A 17,926-nucleotide genomic window follows, 5' to 3' on the forward strand; every position below is an offset into this window, starting at 1 on the left:
GCCTCGATAAGCTAATCGGGGCTACTAGAATAGCACAAGTTTTCATCTCGAATGGCATAACTAAGAATTCATATACCACTCAGAGGGATGAATGCTGACTTCTCCTGTGCCTTCCGGGTCAGAGGAATTTGCCAATACCCTTTGGACAAATCCATAGTGGTCAGATACTTTGCACCCGCCAGCTCATCTAAAACCTCTTCCATTCGGGGCATGGGATAAGCATCTGACACCGTCTGAGCATTGAGCTGCCGGTAGTCCACACAGAACTGAATGGTTCCGTCGTTCTTTGGTATGAGGACTACCGGAGAAGCTCAAGGGCTCTGGGATGGGACAATTACTCAAAGGGTGAGCATCTCCTCTACCTCCCTCTCTATACTCCCCTTCACCTCTGATGATACCCGATAGGCATTCTTATGCAGAGGTTTCTGATCCCCAGTGTGGACCGGGTGAACAGTGATATGGGTCGTGCCCTGCTTATCCATGAACAGGACCTTATACTGTTCTAACATAGCTCGTGCTTGCACCCGCTGAGGTGAACTGAGCTGGGACCACATCTCTACCTGCTCCACTGTGCCCCCTTGCCTTGCTTCACCTAGGAAGTCGAGCAGAGCTTGGCTCGCCGGGTCCCCCATCGGTGGGCTACAGATAGCCATCACCGATGCCACACTCTGAAAATATTCCTTCAACATATTGATATGATATGTCCTATGTCTCCCTATCTCTCCATCTAGCTGTACAACATAATTGCACTCATTCATCCGCCGGAGTACTGGATATGGGCCAGCCCTGGCAGCCATGAGTTTGTTCTGTCGAGTGGGCTTCAGAACAAGCACTTGCTGCCCAGAGATGAACTCTCTGCCACAGACACGTTGGTCATACCAAGTTTTCTGCTTGGTCTGAGCCTCCCTGAGGTTAGCCTGTGCTAACCCCATGAGCCTTTGTAACTGGTCCCTGAGATCCACTACATACTGAAGCTTCAGTAGTAGTGGTCTCCCCTTCCCATCCCTCACGGAATAGGTCAAGCGGTCCCCGGACCCTGCGGCCATAGAGAAGCTCGAAGAGGGAGAAGCCAGTGGACTCTTGTGGTACCTCTCGGTATGCAAACAGCAAATGCTGCAGATAAGTCTCCCAGTCTTTCCCTTCAGCCTCTATAAATGCCCGAAGCATCTGCTTAAGGGTACTATTGAACCACTCACACAGTTCATTTGTCTGGAGGTGGTAAGGGGTCGTGCGCTGGTGGGTCACCCTGCACGAATCCCAGAGACAGTGATGCAATTCAGACATGAATTGCGACCCTTGATCAGTTAGAACCTCACTAGAAAATCCTACTCTAGAAAAAATCACAATCAATGCCTTTGCTACTGTGCTAGCTTCAATGGAGGACAGTGCTACAGCCTCAAGGTACATGGCAAAGTCCACCACGGTGAGTATGTACTGTAGCACTTTCCTGTCCAGCTAGGGATCTTCAGGGGTCCCACTATATCCATCGCTACTCTCTGCAAGGGTTCCCCAATTTCCAGTTGTGGGTTCAGGGGAGCCTTCACACAGTCACCCACCTTGCTTACTCGCTGGCAGGCATCACAGGACCGGCAAAAGTCTGCCACTGCCCCGGATGCCCCCGGCCAGTAGAAACGCTGCAATAGCCGGGCTCTAGTGCGAGTGACCCCTGATAGTTGAATGGAGTGCGGCTACCTGCATTAACTGCTGCCTATACTTCCTGGGTACCACTAGCTGTCTTCTACCTGTCCGCACTCTGTCTGGAGCATTAGGAGCTTGCTCCCTGTACAAGAGTTCATGGTGCCAGAGATACCGGTACGACCCACTCTCAGAGGCAGACTCAGACGCCCGGAGTCTCATGCCCTATAAGTCGGGATCTGACTGCACCATGTCTCTGAACTGTGGCCTCAGCTCCGGCCACTCATCCTGAGTCACTAAGTCAGGGGATGGGGGAGCATGTAAGTCAGGAGAAGGGTCAGTACATTGTATCGACTCTGTCTGGGTTACCTGCCTGGTCTCCGCAGGGACCTCTGGAGCTGTAGGTTCCAAATGCAGGGGAACTGTGAGATCCTCAGTGGGCAGGGGTACCAAACGCTCCCCTGCTGGGCAAGTGCCCTGCTTTGGCTTCTGATGATGGCAGCTATAGGAGCAGCATCCTCCGCGAATGAGCAGATGAGGTGCCCCAGGTTGTTACCGAGCAGCACCTTAGTATCCAACCCAGGCAAAACACCAACATCCCTCATACCGTGACCGGCACCCCAGTCAAGGAACACCCGGTCGACCTCGATAGACCTAGGTCCCCTGTCAGGCATGGTGACCTGCATCACTGTGCCCGGGAGCAGGTCCTCTGGATTGAGCATGTCAGGTCTCACAAGCGTAACAGTGACACTGGAGTCAAGCAAGCCGGCTGCCTAGCGAGCTCCGACAGTCACTGGCCACAAATGTTTTCTCCTCACATAATTGCAATGCAGCCCGGCAGCTGCAACCTGATGCCCGTCTGCCTCCTCTGCTGTGCCACTTGCTGAGGGGTAGAAATCTCTATCTGGGTCCACTGCTGTACTTGCTGGATGGCTGCATGCTGCTTCGCTGTGTGTGCAAGTCCCACGGCGGGGGCGACTGTCCTAGCAGCTGGAGTGCGTTGCCCCTGAGGGGGATTGCTGAAACGGTTCCCCTCCGGACAATCTGGCTTGATGTGCCGAGACGGATTGCACTAGTAGCACCGCTTCTCGTGCCTGAATTCTGCAGACTTGGGTGTACTCCCCTCTGTGGCTGCTTTCGGCTTCCAGTGTGGAGTGCCGTTACTGGACTTAGTGCCCTTGTGTGCCCGAGCCGGGGTAGCTCCATTATGGGCAGGCGCCTTCCTGCCCGACAGCGCGAGGCTGGTCACAAATTCATCAGCCAGGCTGGCTGCATCCCAGCAAGTGGTGGGCTTACGCTCAAATACCCAATCCTCACCTCAGGCTGGCACCGTTGTAAAAATTGTTTCTTGAACATCAAATCCAGCAAACTGTGGTACTTGGCGGCTTTGCACCCTTCCACCCACTGGGTGCCATGCTGCATGAATGTTATGTGAGTGTCCCGGGTGGTCTTCTCCCCATACCGGAACATTCCCCGGTATGCCACTGGAGTGAGGCATACTGGTGCAGTAAAAGAGCCTTTACGTGCTGGTAATCATTGCTGTCCGCTGTCGGGATCCCTTGGAAGGTCATCAGGGCTCTCCCGGTCAACAGCGGGGACAAGCGCAAAATCCAGTCCCGTTCTGGCACACGAAACCGGTGACACTGATCCTCAAACACCTTGAGATAGTCGTCAATGTCGTCCATGCCATCTACAAACTTGCTGAAGCTGTAGTTTGACACCCTTGGTGGTGGAGGTTGGTCAGGGTCCCGCCACGGTCGTGGGGTTTGCACACCTTAAGAAGCTGCAATCAACTGTAACCTCTGCTCAAAGGTGACCCTCTCTCCCCAAACAGTGAGGAGAGAGGTAAGATCTGTGGTAGGGAGACCGGTAGCAATTGGGACTAAAAATGGTTTTATTACAGACACTATAATGCAGTAATACAATGTTATTGGGCCCAAGAGCTAACTCTCTTGGACCCTTATACATGGAGCAGGGGTATCCAAATGGGCTTGACCTTTATCATATAGCCTGGTTACCCCCTCCCATCACATCCCCCACCTTCCCTTCTGCCCCACCTCCCCTTCCCTTCTTCTCTCCCCACCTTCCCTTCCCCCACGATCTCCCATTCCCTTCCCCCAAATCCTGTTCCCTTCCTCCCCACCTCCCATTCCCTCCCCAACTCCCATTCCCTTCTTCCCTCCAGCTCCTTTTCTCCCACCACCTCCAATTCCCCTCCCCCACCTCCCATTCCCCTCCCCCCACATTCCCCTCCCCCACCTCCCATTCCCCTCCCCCCCCACATTCCCCTTCCCCACCACCCATTCCCCTCCCCCCCACATTCCCCTCCCCCACCTCCCATTCCCCTCCCCCCACCTCCCATTCCCTTCCCTCCCCACCTCCCGTTCCCTTTCCTCCCACCTCTCGTTCCACCCCCCCCCCCTCAGCTCCCTTTCCCTTTCTTTCCTTATTAGCATATTCCTCATTGCTTCTGCTAGCACCATAGACCAAGGTTTCTATAAATTACTATGTCTTATTTAGGGAGAACGTTCTGAGGTCATCGTAAATCAAGCGGAAGACAGCCAGGCCGAGTCGGAGTCCCCATTTGACTTGGATGCTTTGGTGCCCACACATGATGATCATGGACGCGGGATTCCAGAGTGGAAGAGGCAGGTGATGGTCCGTAGGTTGCAAGCTCAGCTGGAGGAGGAGACCAAACAGGTACAACCAGACCAAACAGTGACAATGTACACGTCCAGCTATAAAAGTACCAAACTGTCTATTTTTGTATCTACTTCCCATTTAGTTCACAACCAGAGCTCATACAGTAGTCTCAATGCATCTTACAACTGTAAGACTTCAAGGTGTTCAGTATATACGGTAACTGCTGCTCTCCTTTATTACAGTAGCTGGACATGTTAAAATTATTGTTCTAACCACTTCAGCAGTAGAGGAGCTCGGCAGACTTTTTATAACCAAGTCTCCCTTATGTTGTATAATAGTGTGTATGTTCATCAGGCTGCAAATAGGTAATAACTTGGGGTATTACGAGATTTTGGCATTAGTTATTCCTGTTGGGGATTAGTGCCTAGCAGAAAAAGGTCCCTCCAAAGGTTAAGTGCTGGATGGAGAGATCGGAAGAGGCCACAATCAGGAGATCAGAGAGGGCAAAGGTTTAAATACCCTAAGTTGCCACAATGATAGGCATTAGCACTTTAACGTGGAACCTCTGTTTTCTAGCACCCGCTATTTCTACCACGTAAGTCTGTAGGTCACATGGTAGGTGCGTCCCTTGAACTAGTGTTAAATGCACCAACCACAGGGTCAATATATTGGACATTGGTGGAGCCATGATGCTGATAGACTTACAGGCACTTTACAATGCACTTATAGTAAGTAAATCTTATTAGCTTTTTGGATATACTTTCCCTTGGATTTTAGCAACATGCTGGGCTGTGACAGTATAGGGGTCTTTTAGTTACACTCATGCTTATTATTATCACACTCCTTAAACTTCCCATAGAGGGCTTAGCTTTGTACAACTTTCCTATAAGTTCTAAAATTGAATGCAGTAAGTTACTTAACATTCCAACATCCTTCTCTGTAACTGCTCCGTCCTGTCTCCGTCCTGCCTGAAATCTCTCTTTCATACCACCCCCTCCCTACCTCATGAACTTACTTCCGCACACTGTCATGCTCCCTTTCTTCCCATTCTCAAGACCCACCTGAAAAGGACCCTACACAAGGAAGCATTTCCATAACGATGCTATATGACTACATAACCCACAGCATATGCACGCACCTTGCAACCTAGCTTTGTAAAATGTGCCCTTCCATGTACTCTTCTGTCTGTGTGCCTCCCAATGCAACAGTTATGGATCCAGAAAATCGTAAAGTGAGGGCAAAATAGGACAGCGCACAGCAAAATAGAAGCTTTAAATATAAAAAATAATATTATTTAAGCCATCTCAAAGGAGTCTCGCAGACCTCCAATGCATGGACAAGGTACAGCATGGAGGGGGAAGGGGTTGCTGTGGGAGGGGGGGAGATGTGGATAAGAACGTTGGCAGAGAGGCAGGCAGGATAATTACAAACAATTATGATAGTGTGTGAGAAACCCCATATCCGCATTGAGCCCCCTTGTTTTGGTGTCAAAGAGTCTTATCATTCTGAGTTCAAATATTTTCCGTTCTTGGGTGCGTTTAAACATTTCATTGGGGATTTTGATTTATAAATCATTTATGGAATGATCTGGTAGTGAGAAAATATGTCCCACTGGTGAGTAGTATCTTCCTTCTTCATGGTATTGTGTGTGTGTATATATATATATATATATATATATATATATATATATAATATAATATATATAAAGCAGAAAATAGCCGTGTTAGTCCAGTTGCGATAGTGCAGAATAAATGAGTTCTTCAGAATTAGGTGATACCTTTTTTATTGGACTAACAATTTATGTCATAGGACAAGCTTTCGAGAGTTCTCCTCTCTTCTTCAGGTCAAGCAATACTGATATACAAAAGATTCTCACACCCTATCAATATTGTTTGTAATTATCCTGCTTGCCTCTATTCTTATCCACACTTTCTCTCTCCCCCCCAGTATCCCTCCCCTCCCTACCTTTCTTTGACACTGTCCCCTGGCTTCAAACACTTAACACCCTACCTTATCTACAGTAAATATCTGGGTTTTTTCCCCCTCTCTCTACACTGTTTTAGCCATTGAATCCTTTGTATATCAGTATTGCTTGACCTGAAGAAGAGAGGAGAACTCTCGAAAGCTTGTCCTATGACATAAATTGTTAGTCCAATAAAAAAGGTATCACCTAATTCTGAAGAACTCATTTATTCTATAATATATATATATATATAAAAAAAAATATATATATATATATATAATCTCTAAAGCGCTGCGTACAATAGCTGGTACTATATAAATAAATGAAAATATGAAGGTTACCATATACTCTGACCCTCCAAACCTTTTTTCTGCAGGGTGAATGGCGGTATTCTCGTGCCAGCAGTGCTATGCTGGGTCCATATGGGGAGTTAGTGACTGAGGAAGAGCTCCGTTACTTTGACGGGCAGATGGACGGACTACGCATTCGCAAGCAATGCCAGCAATATGAGCGGGAGCTCTGCCGCCAGGTGCGGGAGTTGCAGTCCCTGCTCCCATCACCTTTGGTCAGTGTCAGCCTCAATGCCCAGCTTCTCCGAAAGAGAGAGGATCCAGATTGGTGTAATTGCATGTCAAACATGGTGAGCAGCATGTCACAGCTCCTTTCCAGCACTGGTGCAATCGCAGGTACCCCTTGCATGGCTGTCAAAGCCAGTAAGAAGAAATCCTCCTCACCTTCTCCCATGAAGGAGCTGCTGCATTGTGGGGTGTCCGTTCGAAGACTAAGGGGTCATTTTGAGAGGCAACAGCAACCACACGGAAAGCCAGATGTTAAGATGTCCAACGTTAAAGGAGAGGCAGAGGAAGCCAGTGATTCAGGAGTGAGTTCAGAAGAGACCTCATCTCTTAGAGACTCTCCTGTCCCTCCTCGGACCTTGAGGAAAGAACGCATTGTCCTCTTGTTCCTAAGCCACTGGAAGAGATCAGTGTATTCCCTGCATTGTACAACAAGAGTCACAGGAAGCCCAAAGTCCCAGGACACTATGAGGATGATTAGAGGACACGAGGAGCCACAGGACACTAATGATAACTCAAACATGGACCAAAAGGTAAAAGATACTGACACAAGAGCAGAAAAGAAACTGGAAACTGAAACACCAGAGAAAAGGACTATGGAGAGTGAAGCAATGGCTAGAACCCAACACGGGATATTAGACATTCATGGAAGTGCTATGAAATCCCAGGGCACACAGGACACTGATGAAAGGATAAGGAATGGCCAAGATCCATTGGACATTGAGGTTTCCCCTCGTATGGGGGCTCTGCTGGACCAGCTCATGAAGCAAAGAACCACTATCCAGCGTCTGATTGGAAGCTGGAGAGCAGTAAGTGCCCCTCCAAAGCCAGGGAACCCAACCCTTCTTCTGTCCCCTGAGCACTTTCTTTCCACATCTGGCAGTCAGCCCCCTCTAAATCATGACAGCCTTACTCTTGACATGTTCATGTTGGGCTACTTCCGACTGTTGGAACAGGAACTACCAGAGGAGGAGAGACGGATGAGGCACCTACTCTGCTTTGAGGTGTTTGACCAACTGGGACGTCATGGTTGGGCAGTGGCCAGAGATTTCCACTTCACTGTTCTACAGGAGATTGCTTCTGGACGCAGGACCTGGTCTGATGGCTTTGAAGACATCAAAGCCCGCTGTTTCGGACCCAGTGTGGAGCAGAAAGAAGGAACAAGTCATAACCCACAAATTTCAGATGCCCAGGATATTTGTCAGTGTATCGAGAGGAGCTTCACATTTTGGAAGGAGAAAGAGGCTGAACTAATTGGGGCAGAGCCATGACAAGTTAATAGGAGGTTCAGGGTTCTTTGACTTTAATAAACATACACCCACATGAACCTCAAAGTGTCCTTCTCAGAGATCAGGAACCACCACCACTGAATTTGATCAATAATATCCCATTGCCTGAGTTCCAGTCACATGTGACCGTGAGCGACTTTTAATGGTCATACTACAATACGAATAACTTACACTGAATGTTACAATCTCCATAATATTTGACACAGATGAGAGGATGGAAAACAAGCACAGAGGCCGATATATCGGGGTTTTTTTTTTACAAATGAACATTTATGAGAGAGTGCATGTGTGAGGCAAAATCTTGTTCAATCGTGTTTTTATGCTGGAGTGCAGTATGTGACATTGTGGGCACAGTTACGTAGCGGTTCTAACTTCAAAGCTATAAGACACGTTCCTGCATCATAAGACTCATTACATTCACGTAAACTGGCAGTAAGATGTATTAATGCTCCGTTGGGTGTCTTCAACTTAGCACAGCTTCCTGGATATGAGCCGGTTAATTGGAACATATGTAAGAGAGTGTGTGTATGTGCAAGAGAAAGTAGTTGATGATGATGTGTGTGTGTGTGTGTGATACAGACATCAAATTGCACAAACATATACGTTCACACTTAGCTTTAAATAATAAATATCATTATTTCTGCACATGACCGAGGGCCTTTGCTGGTATCCCTTAAATAAGTAATTGTGTGTTTGGCTTTAAGAATATAGGGAGGGAAGCAGCTAAGAGGGGTCTGGAATGTGAGGAGCAGGTCGGCACTGACTGGAGCATCTATTAATAATCCAAGCTCAGCTCTTAGCACAGTCACATACTGAGAATACTCCCACCCGATAACAGCTGAGTAACAGCGACAGAAAGGGGTACAACTGAATCAGTGGACAGACAGGAAAGTCTCCAACAGACCAACAACAGTGAGTAATGGAAGGGAAGAGTCTGCAAGTTACATATTATATACAGTATATATATATATATATATATATATATATATATATATATATATATATAAATATATATATATATATATATATATATATATATATATATATATATGTAGAGGTTTCTGTACCATGTTAGTCGAGTTTTAATAATCAAAAATTAAACCACAGAACGGTATCATCTATTAATTTTTGATTTTCTCTCTCTCTCTCTCTCTCTCTCTCTCTCTCTCTCTCTCTCTCTCTCTCTCTCTCTCTCTCTCTCTCTCTCTCTCTCTCTCTCTCTCTCTCTCTCTCTCTCTCTCTCTCTCTCTATATATATATATATATATACGAAACGTTGGAAGGATGTCTTGTTAACCACAATATATTTTTTGACTACCATTTGGAGTGCTGCCTTTGATATTCGTCTCAACACAGTATCATATTGTATATATATATATATATTCATATACTGTGATGTTATGGAAAGTATACACCTAAAGAATGGAAGATTTTGTCCCTTCCCACCAATTTCCCCACTGTCCTCAGGTAAACCACGAGTGGCGGATGGTTTACCAGAGGTCCGTAAGGATTAGCATGTGTTTATATACACGTATACATGCGAAAAAGGCGGGAAAACACATGATGAGGCGTCAATCGGGGTAAGAGATCCAGAGACGGATTTATTTATAGCGGCTCATATAATGGTGTGGGGGGGGGGGTATTGCAGACACGCTGGAAATTAACTCCTTCAGTGCCAGAGGCCTACAACGCACTGTGAAGCAGCATCTGTTCTCAGATGGTTCTGTAAGCCCTAGGTCTTATATCGGCTCTGCGCCTGAGTGTCATTTCTCACTTCCGCTTACTTACTCCGTGTGACTTTGATGCAGCTGGATTAGGCTATACTGTACAACAACCCCACTGCTTGTATGATACAGTTACTCTTATATATTAACCCCTTCGCAGACAGGGGGCTCACAATGCATTTCAAAGTAATGGGGTCAGAATGTTGGATGCACTCTTATCACGTTTCTGACTTAGGGGTATATTATTATATTATTACGCAGTGCTATCCCATTAGATACCTCCAAGTGAATGGTGTTCTATGGCTTTGCACCGCTTAGTAAACATGGTCCCGTTATGTGTTGTTGCGAATATATTAATGTTCAGTTGTGTAACTCTCTATCTCAGGGGTGGACAACTCCAATCCTCAAGGGCCACCAACAGGTCAGATTTTCAGGATATCCCTGCTTCAGCACAGGTGGCTCAATCAGTGGCTCAGTCATTGACTGAGCCACCTGTGCTGAAGCAGGGATATCCTTAAAACCTGACCTGTAGATGGTCCTTGAGGATTGGAGTTGGCTGCCCCTGCACTATCTGGTGCCGTAAAAGTGCTACTTTCGTGTGTTGATTTGTGGCTGTCCCCCAGCGTTATGCAGACTAAGCTTGTCACTGTGTCTATGACTGGGGCTCATCACTTTTACTCTAGTGGGGCTATTGATTGCCTCCATTGATCAGGTTTAACACAGTACAATAAACAATATTACAGGTATCATGCATGTTAGCTACCCATGGACGGCATGAATCATTAACTAGAACTGGTTCTTATATGGAGCAATAGGATGGGTTATGGGAGAAGTTATTTGATGCAATAAACTCATACATGCCATGATTATTGTGCCATGCTTTTTTACTTTACCTTTCTTTTAGTAATAAGCGAGTTCAGATTGAATTTTTTTTGACCCCGACCCTAAATGTCTGCGATCTGGAGTAACTCGGATCTGTGTGTTGGGCCCCAACTGAAATAGAGGCAAAACCTTTTTTGCCGCTTGGTTTGGAACTTGCTGAATTTCCCCCCTTCTTATAAACAGATTACCGTGCCATTTTTCTCACAGTCCCATGCAAATATAAACAAAATTGAAACTTGGAGAATATACGGAAATGTTGGAAAGTGGAAAGAATATTGGAATATTTGAGAAATTAAAAATATATATACAGCTCAACCCCGTTATAGTGCGATCCGCTGCAACGCGAATCCGCTAATAACGCGGTGCACGCGTGGCTCCCAATTTATCGTATTTATGAATACTTTGCAACACGGTTATTGGTATCTTAAAGCTGCAGTTCAGTCAATATCCTGCATGTGTTTTTTTTTTTAATAAATCAGTTCTGTAGTAAGAAAAAATACTTTTAGCATTTTCTGTTTTAAAAACAACAACTTTGAAAGACCAATTTTCTTGTATTCTATTTTAACAACCATTTGCTAAGGCACCGCCCCTTCATGTCCTGTCACAAGCCCTGGCACACCCCTTTGTCAGCCCTGCTCTCCCTCTAGCACATGTCAGTCCAGGAGTGCTCATGAATATTCATGAGCTTCCAGTGAGAGACAGAAGCAGAAGAAAAACATATGCCAGCTCTAATTATGTCGCCAAATTTCGCCTATCAATACATGGAGAACGAATTGACTGGCAGCTATGCAGTTCTTTAGGTAATTAGAGATTGCACACATGAAACTATTGACGTAAAAAATAAATTAAAAAAAAAAAAAGACTGAACTGCAGCTTTAAATACTTTATTGTACAATGCATACAATTGTACATTAATTCTAACGCGATCCGCTTATAGCGCGATGTGATTCTTTGGACCCCAAGCACAGCGTTATAAGGGGGTTGAGCAGTATATTTAATCTCATCCAATTTATATAAAATCAACCAGTTGCAGTTGGATTAACATCCTTGGGTTACCTGGCTACTTTGACACATATGTGATAAGAGATATTCTGCCATCTGACCTATATTACTGTCTACTTGTCTCAAAATCTCAAGCAGACCAGCACATCAGCCAATTAGTTGCAGTCCAGCTCCAACATACAGTATCATAGTTGATCATTTGATGGCCTTACTAAATAGACTCATCCTCATTGTCAAGGAGTGGCTAACTCCAGTCCCCAAGGGCCACCAACAAGTCAGATTTTCAGGATATCCCTGCTTCAGCATAGGTGACCTAATCAGTGGCTCAGTCTTTGACACGGGGACAAGCTAAAAGTAATGGACTTGACAGCGTAGATAGAAATGGGGAAATAGCTAGGGGTCATGGGGATGGAGTTGGGGGAAGTTGGAGTTTGATTGAGCCACCTGTGCTGAGGCAGGGATATCCTGAAAACCAGGCCTGTTGGTGGCCCTTGAGGACTGTATTTGGCCACCCCTGCCCTAGTCTGTTCTTTGCCGGACTAGGAAACAGATATTAACCACAGGTAGCAAATAGCATTGTAAATACAGTAGGAAGCAAAAATCAGACTCAGATTACGACATTAGGATTTTATTCATCAAATTCACAATTTTCCCCATAATCCAAATCCAAGGCAAAGACCAGAGCCAAAACACGAAAATATTTTCAGATCCAAAACCAAATTAAAGGATCGAGTGCTTTAAAAAGTAATCTTCCTGGACTAGATTCCAAGTAATACTTTAAACAATGTGGCACATTGTACTATATTTAAAAAGAATATTATACAATAATTATGCTTAATAAACCAAAAGAGAACAACTTTTTTTAAATAAAGTCTCTTTACTTTACATAGAAAGTGAAAACTACTATAAGTTTGTAAAATAAAAGAAGGGGTACTCTGGGGTTCTAGATGGAAAGCGCGGCTACTCTTTACCCCGGTAATATCCTACTTTGACATCAGACTTTATAGATGTCCTGAACTTTAGGTCATTTTATCCATTTACAATGTATTTAAAAGGTTTGGGAAGTAGTATTAACCATGTACTGTCAGAGAGACTTTCAAATCTTGAGTATGGAGTACAATTTTCGGCACCAATCCTTAGAAAAGACATTATGAAACATGAAAAAGTACAGAGAAGATCCACCAAATTAATAAAGGGGATGGACAATCTAACTTATGAGGAGAGGCTAGCTAAATTAGATTTATTTACATTAGAAAAGAGGCGGCTAAGAGAGGATATGATAACTATATACAAATATATTCAGGGACAATACAAGGAGCTTTCAAAAGAACTATTCATCCCACGGGCAGTACAAAGGACTCGGGGCCATCACTTAAGGCAGCGGTGCACAATATTTCCCACATGTGCCCCCCTTCCTGCTTCCCTCCCTGCTCGTGCCCCCTTCTCTTACCTGCTCTCCGTCGTCAAATGACGCAGCGGGGTCACGTGGCATGGCAACGCGACGGAGTCATGTGACGTCACGTTGGCATGTGACCCCGTGGTGTCCTTTGACGCCAGGCTGCCATGACGACACATCGCTGGAAGGGAAGGGAAGTGTGTTATAGAGGCTTTGCGCGGTCCCCCGGCATATAATTAAAATGCCTGGGGGGAGAGCGCGGGACCTCTATAACTGTCGCGCCCCCTCCAGAAAATCTAGTGCCCCCCAGGGGGCTCGCCCCAGGTCTATTATATAACCTCATATGACTGATACCATTACTGAGAAGGCTTTTGACTATTAGTGCAGGGGTGGCTAACTCCAGTCCTCTAGGGCCACCAACATATTAGGTTTTCATGATATCGCTGCTTTAGCACAGGCGGCTCAATCAGTGCTGTGCTGAAGCAGGGATATCCTGAAAACCGGACTTGTTGGTGGCCTTTGAGGACTGGAGTTGGCCGCCCCTGCCCTAATAGTACAGTGAGAATGTGATCGATTGTAACTGACAGCACAAAGTTAAAGGATCAATGCAGAAATGGCTGGAGCCGACTGTGTACTAATAACAGCTACTACCACCCAATAAATAACCTCCTATTACAGTTACCAAACGTTTCTTTCAGTCAATTGTTTTGTGTGACTTCAATTTTGTATTTCTCAGTTTAACTTGCTGATTAAAATGTCATGATTGCTAATTCCAATGTTACTCTGCGATTCTATTTTCTGTGTAATAGTTATAAAGTAGAAATTTAGATTACATAGTTACATAGATTGAGTTCCTAGGCCTCAATAACTAGTACAGCATGTATTAGGGATACAGACTGTCATACATTTGTAGGGAATGCCCCAACTCAACGAGTTGTCCTAAATTTAGGAAGATCTTTATGGGCTTTTGACCGAGGTTGGTAGGGCCACCTAAAGATGAGGGGGGAGGGGGGTGGGATGGTGTCTGGTGGGGAAGGGACCCAGCCATCCCAATATTGTCCCTCCTCTTCTGAGGTTGCTCACAGTTTACACAGCTGCCCTTCCCCAACAACAACAACTGCAGCCAAGCTGCTCAATAACTCTAGTTTGGGGCCAGTTCCTTGCAGGAGTCCTGGGCCCAGGTAATCCACGCAGGCAGCTTGGAGTTTGGTAACGAGTTGGTATAGACTGGTTGGTATAGACTAGAGATAGAAAGAAAGAATCAGAAGGAAGCCAGAGAAAAGTAGACAGGTTGCTTAGTGATCCCCATGAAGAGGTTGCAAGGAGGTTAGAGCTGGTAAAAAGTGCCCAAGACTCCCTCTAGGGCTCTGCCTTGCCCCCAGCCAGACCTTACCTTACAGTACATATCGTCAAGTTATGAGCTTTGTGTGTTACATTATTGTTTTGCATCCTCATTGATATGCTGATGCCTTATAAATAAATGACAATAATAATGGTTGCTCATTAATACCCGCTCTTCTTCTCCTGCAGATTCCTTTGTCCATGCCCTGTCTCTTCTGGGTGTTGTTCAGAGGAAAGCATGGTGAGAAATGTTGATGACCTGGAGTTTTGCCTCCCCTCACACTCAGACTCCATCCTCTCCGGCCTGCGGACTCTGCGCTTCACCCCCCGGCTCGCAGATGTCACTCTGGTGGTTGGAGAGCGGGAGTTTCCCTGTCACCGCACTGTGCTTGCTCTATGCAGCCAATACTTCCACACCATGTTCTCCGGTGAGTTCCAGGAAAGCATCTCGGCTCGTGTGGAGATCAAAGAGGTGGAGGCGGAGCTGATGGAGACCCTGATTGACTTCTCCTACACCGGGCGGCTCACCATTAACCAGAGCAACGTGGAGGGGCTCATCCGCACATCTAACCTCCTGCACTTCTCTGCTGTGCGCAAGGTGTGCAGCCGCTATCTACAGCAGCAGATGGATGCCACAAACTGCCTGGGCATCTGGGAGTTTGGGGAAACACATGGCTGCCCTGAGGTGACAGCAAAGTCCTGGTCCTTCCTGCAGGAGAACTTTGAAGCGGTGTCTCATGAAGAGGAGTTTCAGCTTCTGTCCCTTGAGCGTCTACTCCGTTACCTGGGGGACCCGCTGCTGCAGGTAAGGGAGGAGCAGAGCCGGGCGGTGGCAGTGCTCCATTGGGTGAGGCAGGACGAGGAGCTCAGGGCCCGATACCTCCCACAGTTGCTGAGTATGGCCAGGCTCTCCAACTTGACTGAACACTATCTGCAGGAGCTAATGGAAGCAGAGCCATTGATCAGGGAGTCTGAGGCCTGTAAAGCACTGATCAGCAGAAATCTTGGGCAGGTGAGCACTGAAATCCCTATGACCACACAGCTGTCTCCTCTGGCACTATTTCACTGTGTTACCTTTCAAACCTGATTTACCTGTAGAGATGGGTGAATGTGTCAAATTCTTCATGGTGTTTTGAGCTAAATTTGATTCGCAGGCGGATATTCGTAGGCCGTTTGGGCAGTACAAAAATTGGGCGAATGCTCCTGAACCTGCCATTTTTTCCTTCACCCTCCTTTTCTGGGAACGACATAAAATCTACAGACGAATGTTTATACAATAAATTAATTTTTGAATGTTAAAACATATGATTTGCTTGCGCGCTCATGCTAAGCCCCTCGCACTTTCTCACTGTTGTTATTGAGATTGATAGGGAAGGGAGCATGGTATGGTGGGCTACTGGCTGACTGGATTAGTGTGTGTAGGTAGGCAGGTAGATTTCAGGGATTAGGGAAACCACAGGAGAGAGAGGGATTTTTAAAAACATTTTGTGGCTCTTCTGTTGAGCTTAGTGAGAAGCATCTTTGAAGGAGGTGAGGAGGAGGAACATGGATGTGTGTCTCAAACACATCATAGTGGTAGGCCCCAGGTTGGTATTCATGGTATTCCCCTGACTCGCAAGCATCACAGGGAAGTTGTCATCTGCCCAGAGGAACCACCTCCTGTGGAATTTATTTCTATTGCCCCACAATAGTTCAGTGTGTGACTCTGTGGTGGTACACTGCGTCCATTCTGGTGCAACTGTTTGTAGGGGCCAAATTGAAGGACGCCTGGGGACGACTTCTTTGCAGCAACACATGCAGAGCAATCCCCATGACTTCTGGAAGAGGCGACGTCAGTGAACCTCCGCGTCCTCACGTGTCTCCAGACATGATGATCCTGCTCTGGGTCAGCACCTACAACCCTCTCGAAGTAGTTGTTCACTCACTCCTTCTTATCGATTACACACCATGCCCTGATGGGCTGCACGGTCCACCCCTTCTGTGAGAAGTGTACTTGTTGCTTCTCCACCCATTTCCCCACCTATGGAACCTCCTCCTTCTCTCCCACATCCACCACAACCCTTGAGACAACAGGGCCAGGAAGTGAGAGCGAAACGTAGTGGGATTCAGAGTGGGACAGGCTGCCACAGAACACACATTGTATCCCTTTGTGTGGCATTCTGTGAGGGTGCAATGTGTAAACTGTGGGCACGTTGTTAGTAGGGGTAAGGTAGCTGATGAGATGAGTATAGGCACCCTCTGCGAGCAGGTTAGGCTGTACCAACCCTGGCAATTCCACTATTAGGAGCAGTCGTGATCAGATTGAGTACACACCAATGATTCTGTACCTGTAGTTGCACTTCATCAATTATGCGGTAATCCAGATCCTTTGTCCTTTCCATCCTCACCTTGAAAACAATTGGCTCAGCCCCAACTCAATTATCCTGGCCTACTTTTTCTCTCCCTCACTCCATGATCTTGTCCTTTGCTGTCTGTTTCTGTCACTATACAGAACACCAAATTATTTAACAGTCATCATGACAAAGATGTGTACTAGTTACTGACACAGGTTGCATCTTGCCCATTTGTTAGGTTTGAGCTTGTGTAGGGGTGCACCATTATTTATTTTAAGGATGGTGTTTGATGTTACACAATCCCTTACTATTATTCTATTACTATTATTCTCACCTTTAATAAATAAATCCTCATTCTATTTGCTTCTGCTGCTTCCTACACAGCCTCTTCCTCGGACATGGTTTGAACACGGCTGTTTTTGCTGTTCTGCAAGGTTGGCGTTAGTGAGCTTAACCCCCTCAGCTCTTTTTTTCTTTTCTTATTTTTCGTTACATATTTTCTTTATCAAAAGCAAACAAAACAGAAAATGAAAACGAAAAACACAAAAAAACCTACAAAAAATAAAATAAAACGTTTGTTGAAAAGTTGAATAACAAAGTATCAAAAAATATAGTTAATCGTGTGTATAAAAGTTTGTTAGATTGACATTATTATGGTACATTAGTCATGTTTTTCTACTTGAAGGCTGTGTTAATTGCCTTTTTTTTAAATTAAACTTAATATGTAATATTTCATGAATAATAGATATATTTAATTATTACTACTAGTTACCTATTAGATACTGTAGTACTAGTAGATTAAGGTGAAAGAAGAAAACAATTTAGCAAATTCAATTTATGTTAACTTTAAATCATGGACGATGAGTGAGACGATGAGTGAGACGATGAGTGAGACGATGAGTGAGACGATGAGTGAGACGATGAGTGAGACGAGGAATGAGAGGATAAACTGATGAATGAGACGATGAATGAGAGGATAAACTGATGAATGAGACGATGAATGAGAGGATAAACTGATGAATGAGATGATGAATGAAACAGTGAATGAGAGGATAAACTGATGAATGAGACGATGAATGAGAGGATTAACTGATGAATGAGACGATGAATGAGAGGATAAACTGATGAATGAGACGATGAATG

General features: G+C 45.6%; 2 protein-coding genes across 2 annotated transcripts in view; both read left to right on the forward strand.

The window, feature by feature from the left end:
* ESPNL (espin like) overlaps positions 1-8,764 on the forward strand; it is a 44,390-nt gene extending 35,626 nt beyond the window's left edge. Inside the window, exons 3-4 of the mRNA XM_075571175.1 lie at positions 4,156-4,335; positions 6,618-8,764. Coding sequence (XP_075427290.1) covers positions 4,156-4,335; positions 6,618-8,087 — 1,650 coding nt within the window. The 3' untranslated portion in view covers positions 8,088-8,764. The remainder of the gene's footprint in view (positions 1-4,155; positions 4,336-6,617) is intronic.
* A 144-nt stretch (positions 8,765-8,908) lies between these two features.
* KLHL30 (kelch like family member 30) overlaps positions 8,909-17,926 on the forward strand; it is a 56,279-nt gene continuing 47,261 nt past the window's right edge. Inside the window, exons 1-2 of the mRNA XM_075569516.1 lie at positions 8,909-9,017; positions 14,640-15,462. Coding sequence (XP_075425631.1) covers positions 14,689-15,462 — 774 coding nt within the window. The 5' untranslated portion in view covers positions 8,909-9,017; positions 14,640-14,688. The remainder of the gene's footprint in view (positions 9,018-14,639; positions 15,463-17,926) is intronic.

Source organism: Ascaphus truei, chromosome 14, assembly GCF_040206685.1.
Source record: "Ascaphus truei isolate aAscTru1 chromosome 14, aAscTru1.hap1, whole genome shotgun sequence".
In the NCBI taxonomy this organism is placed as follows: domain Eukaryota; kingdom Metazoa; phylum Chordata; class Amphibia; order Anura; family Ascaphidae; genus Ascaphus; species Ascaphus truei.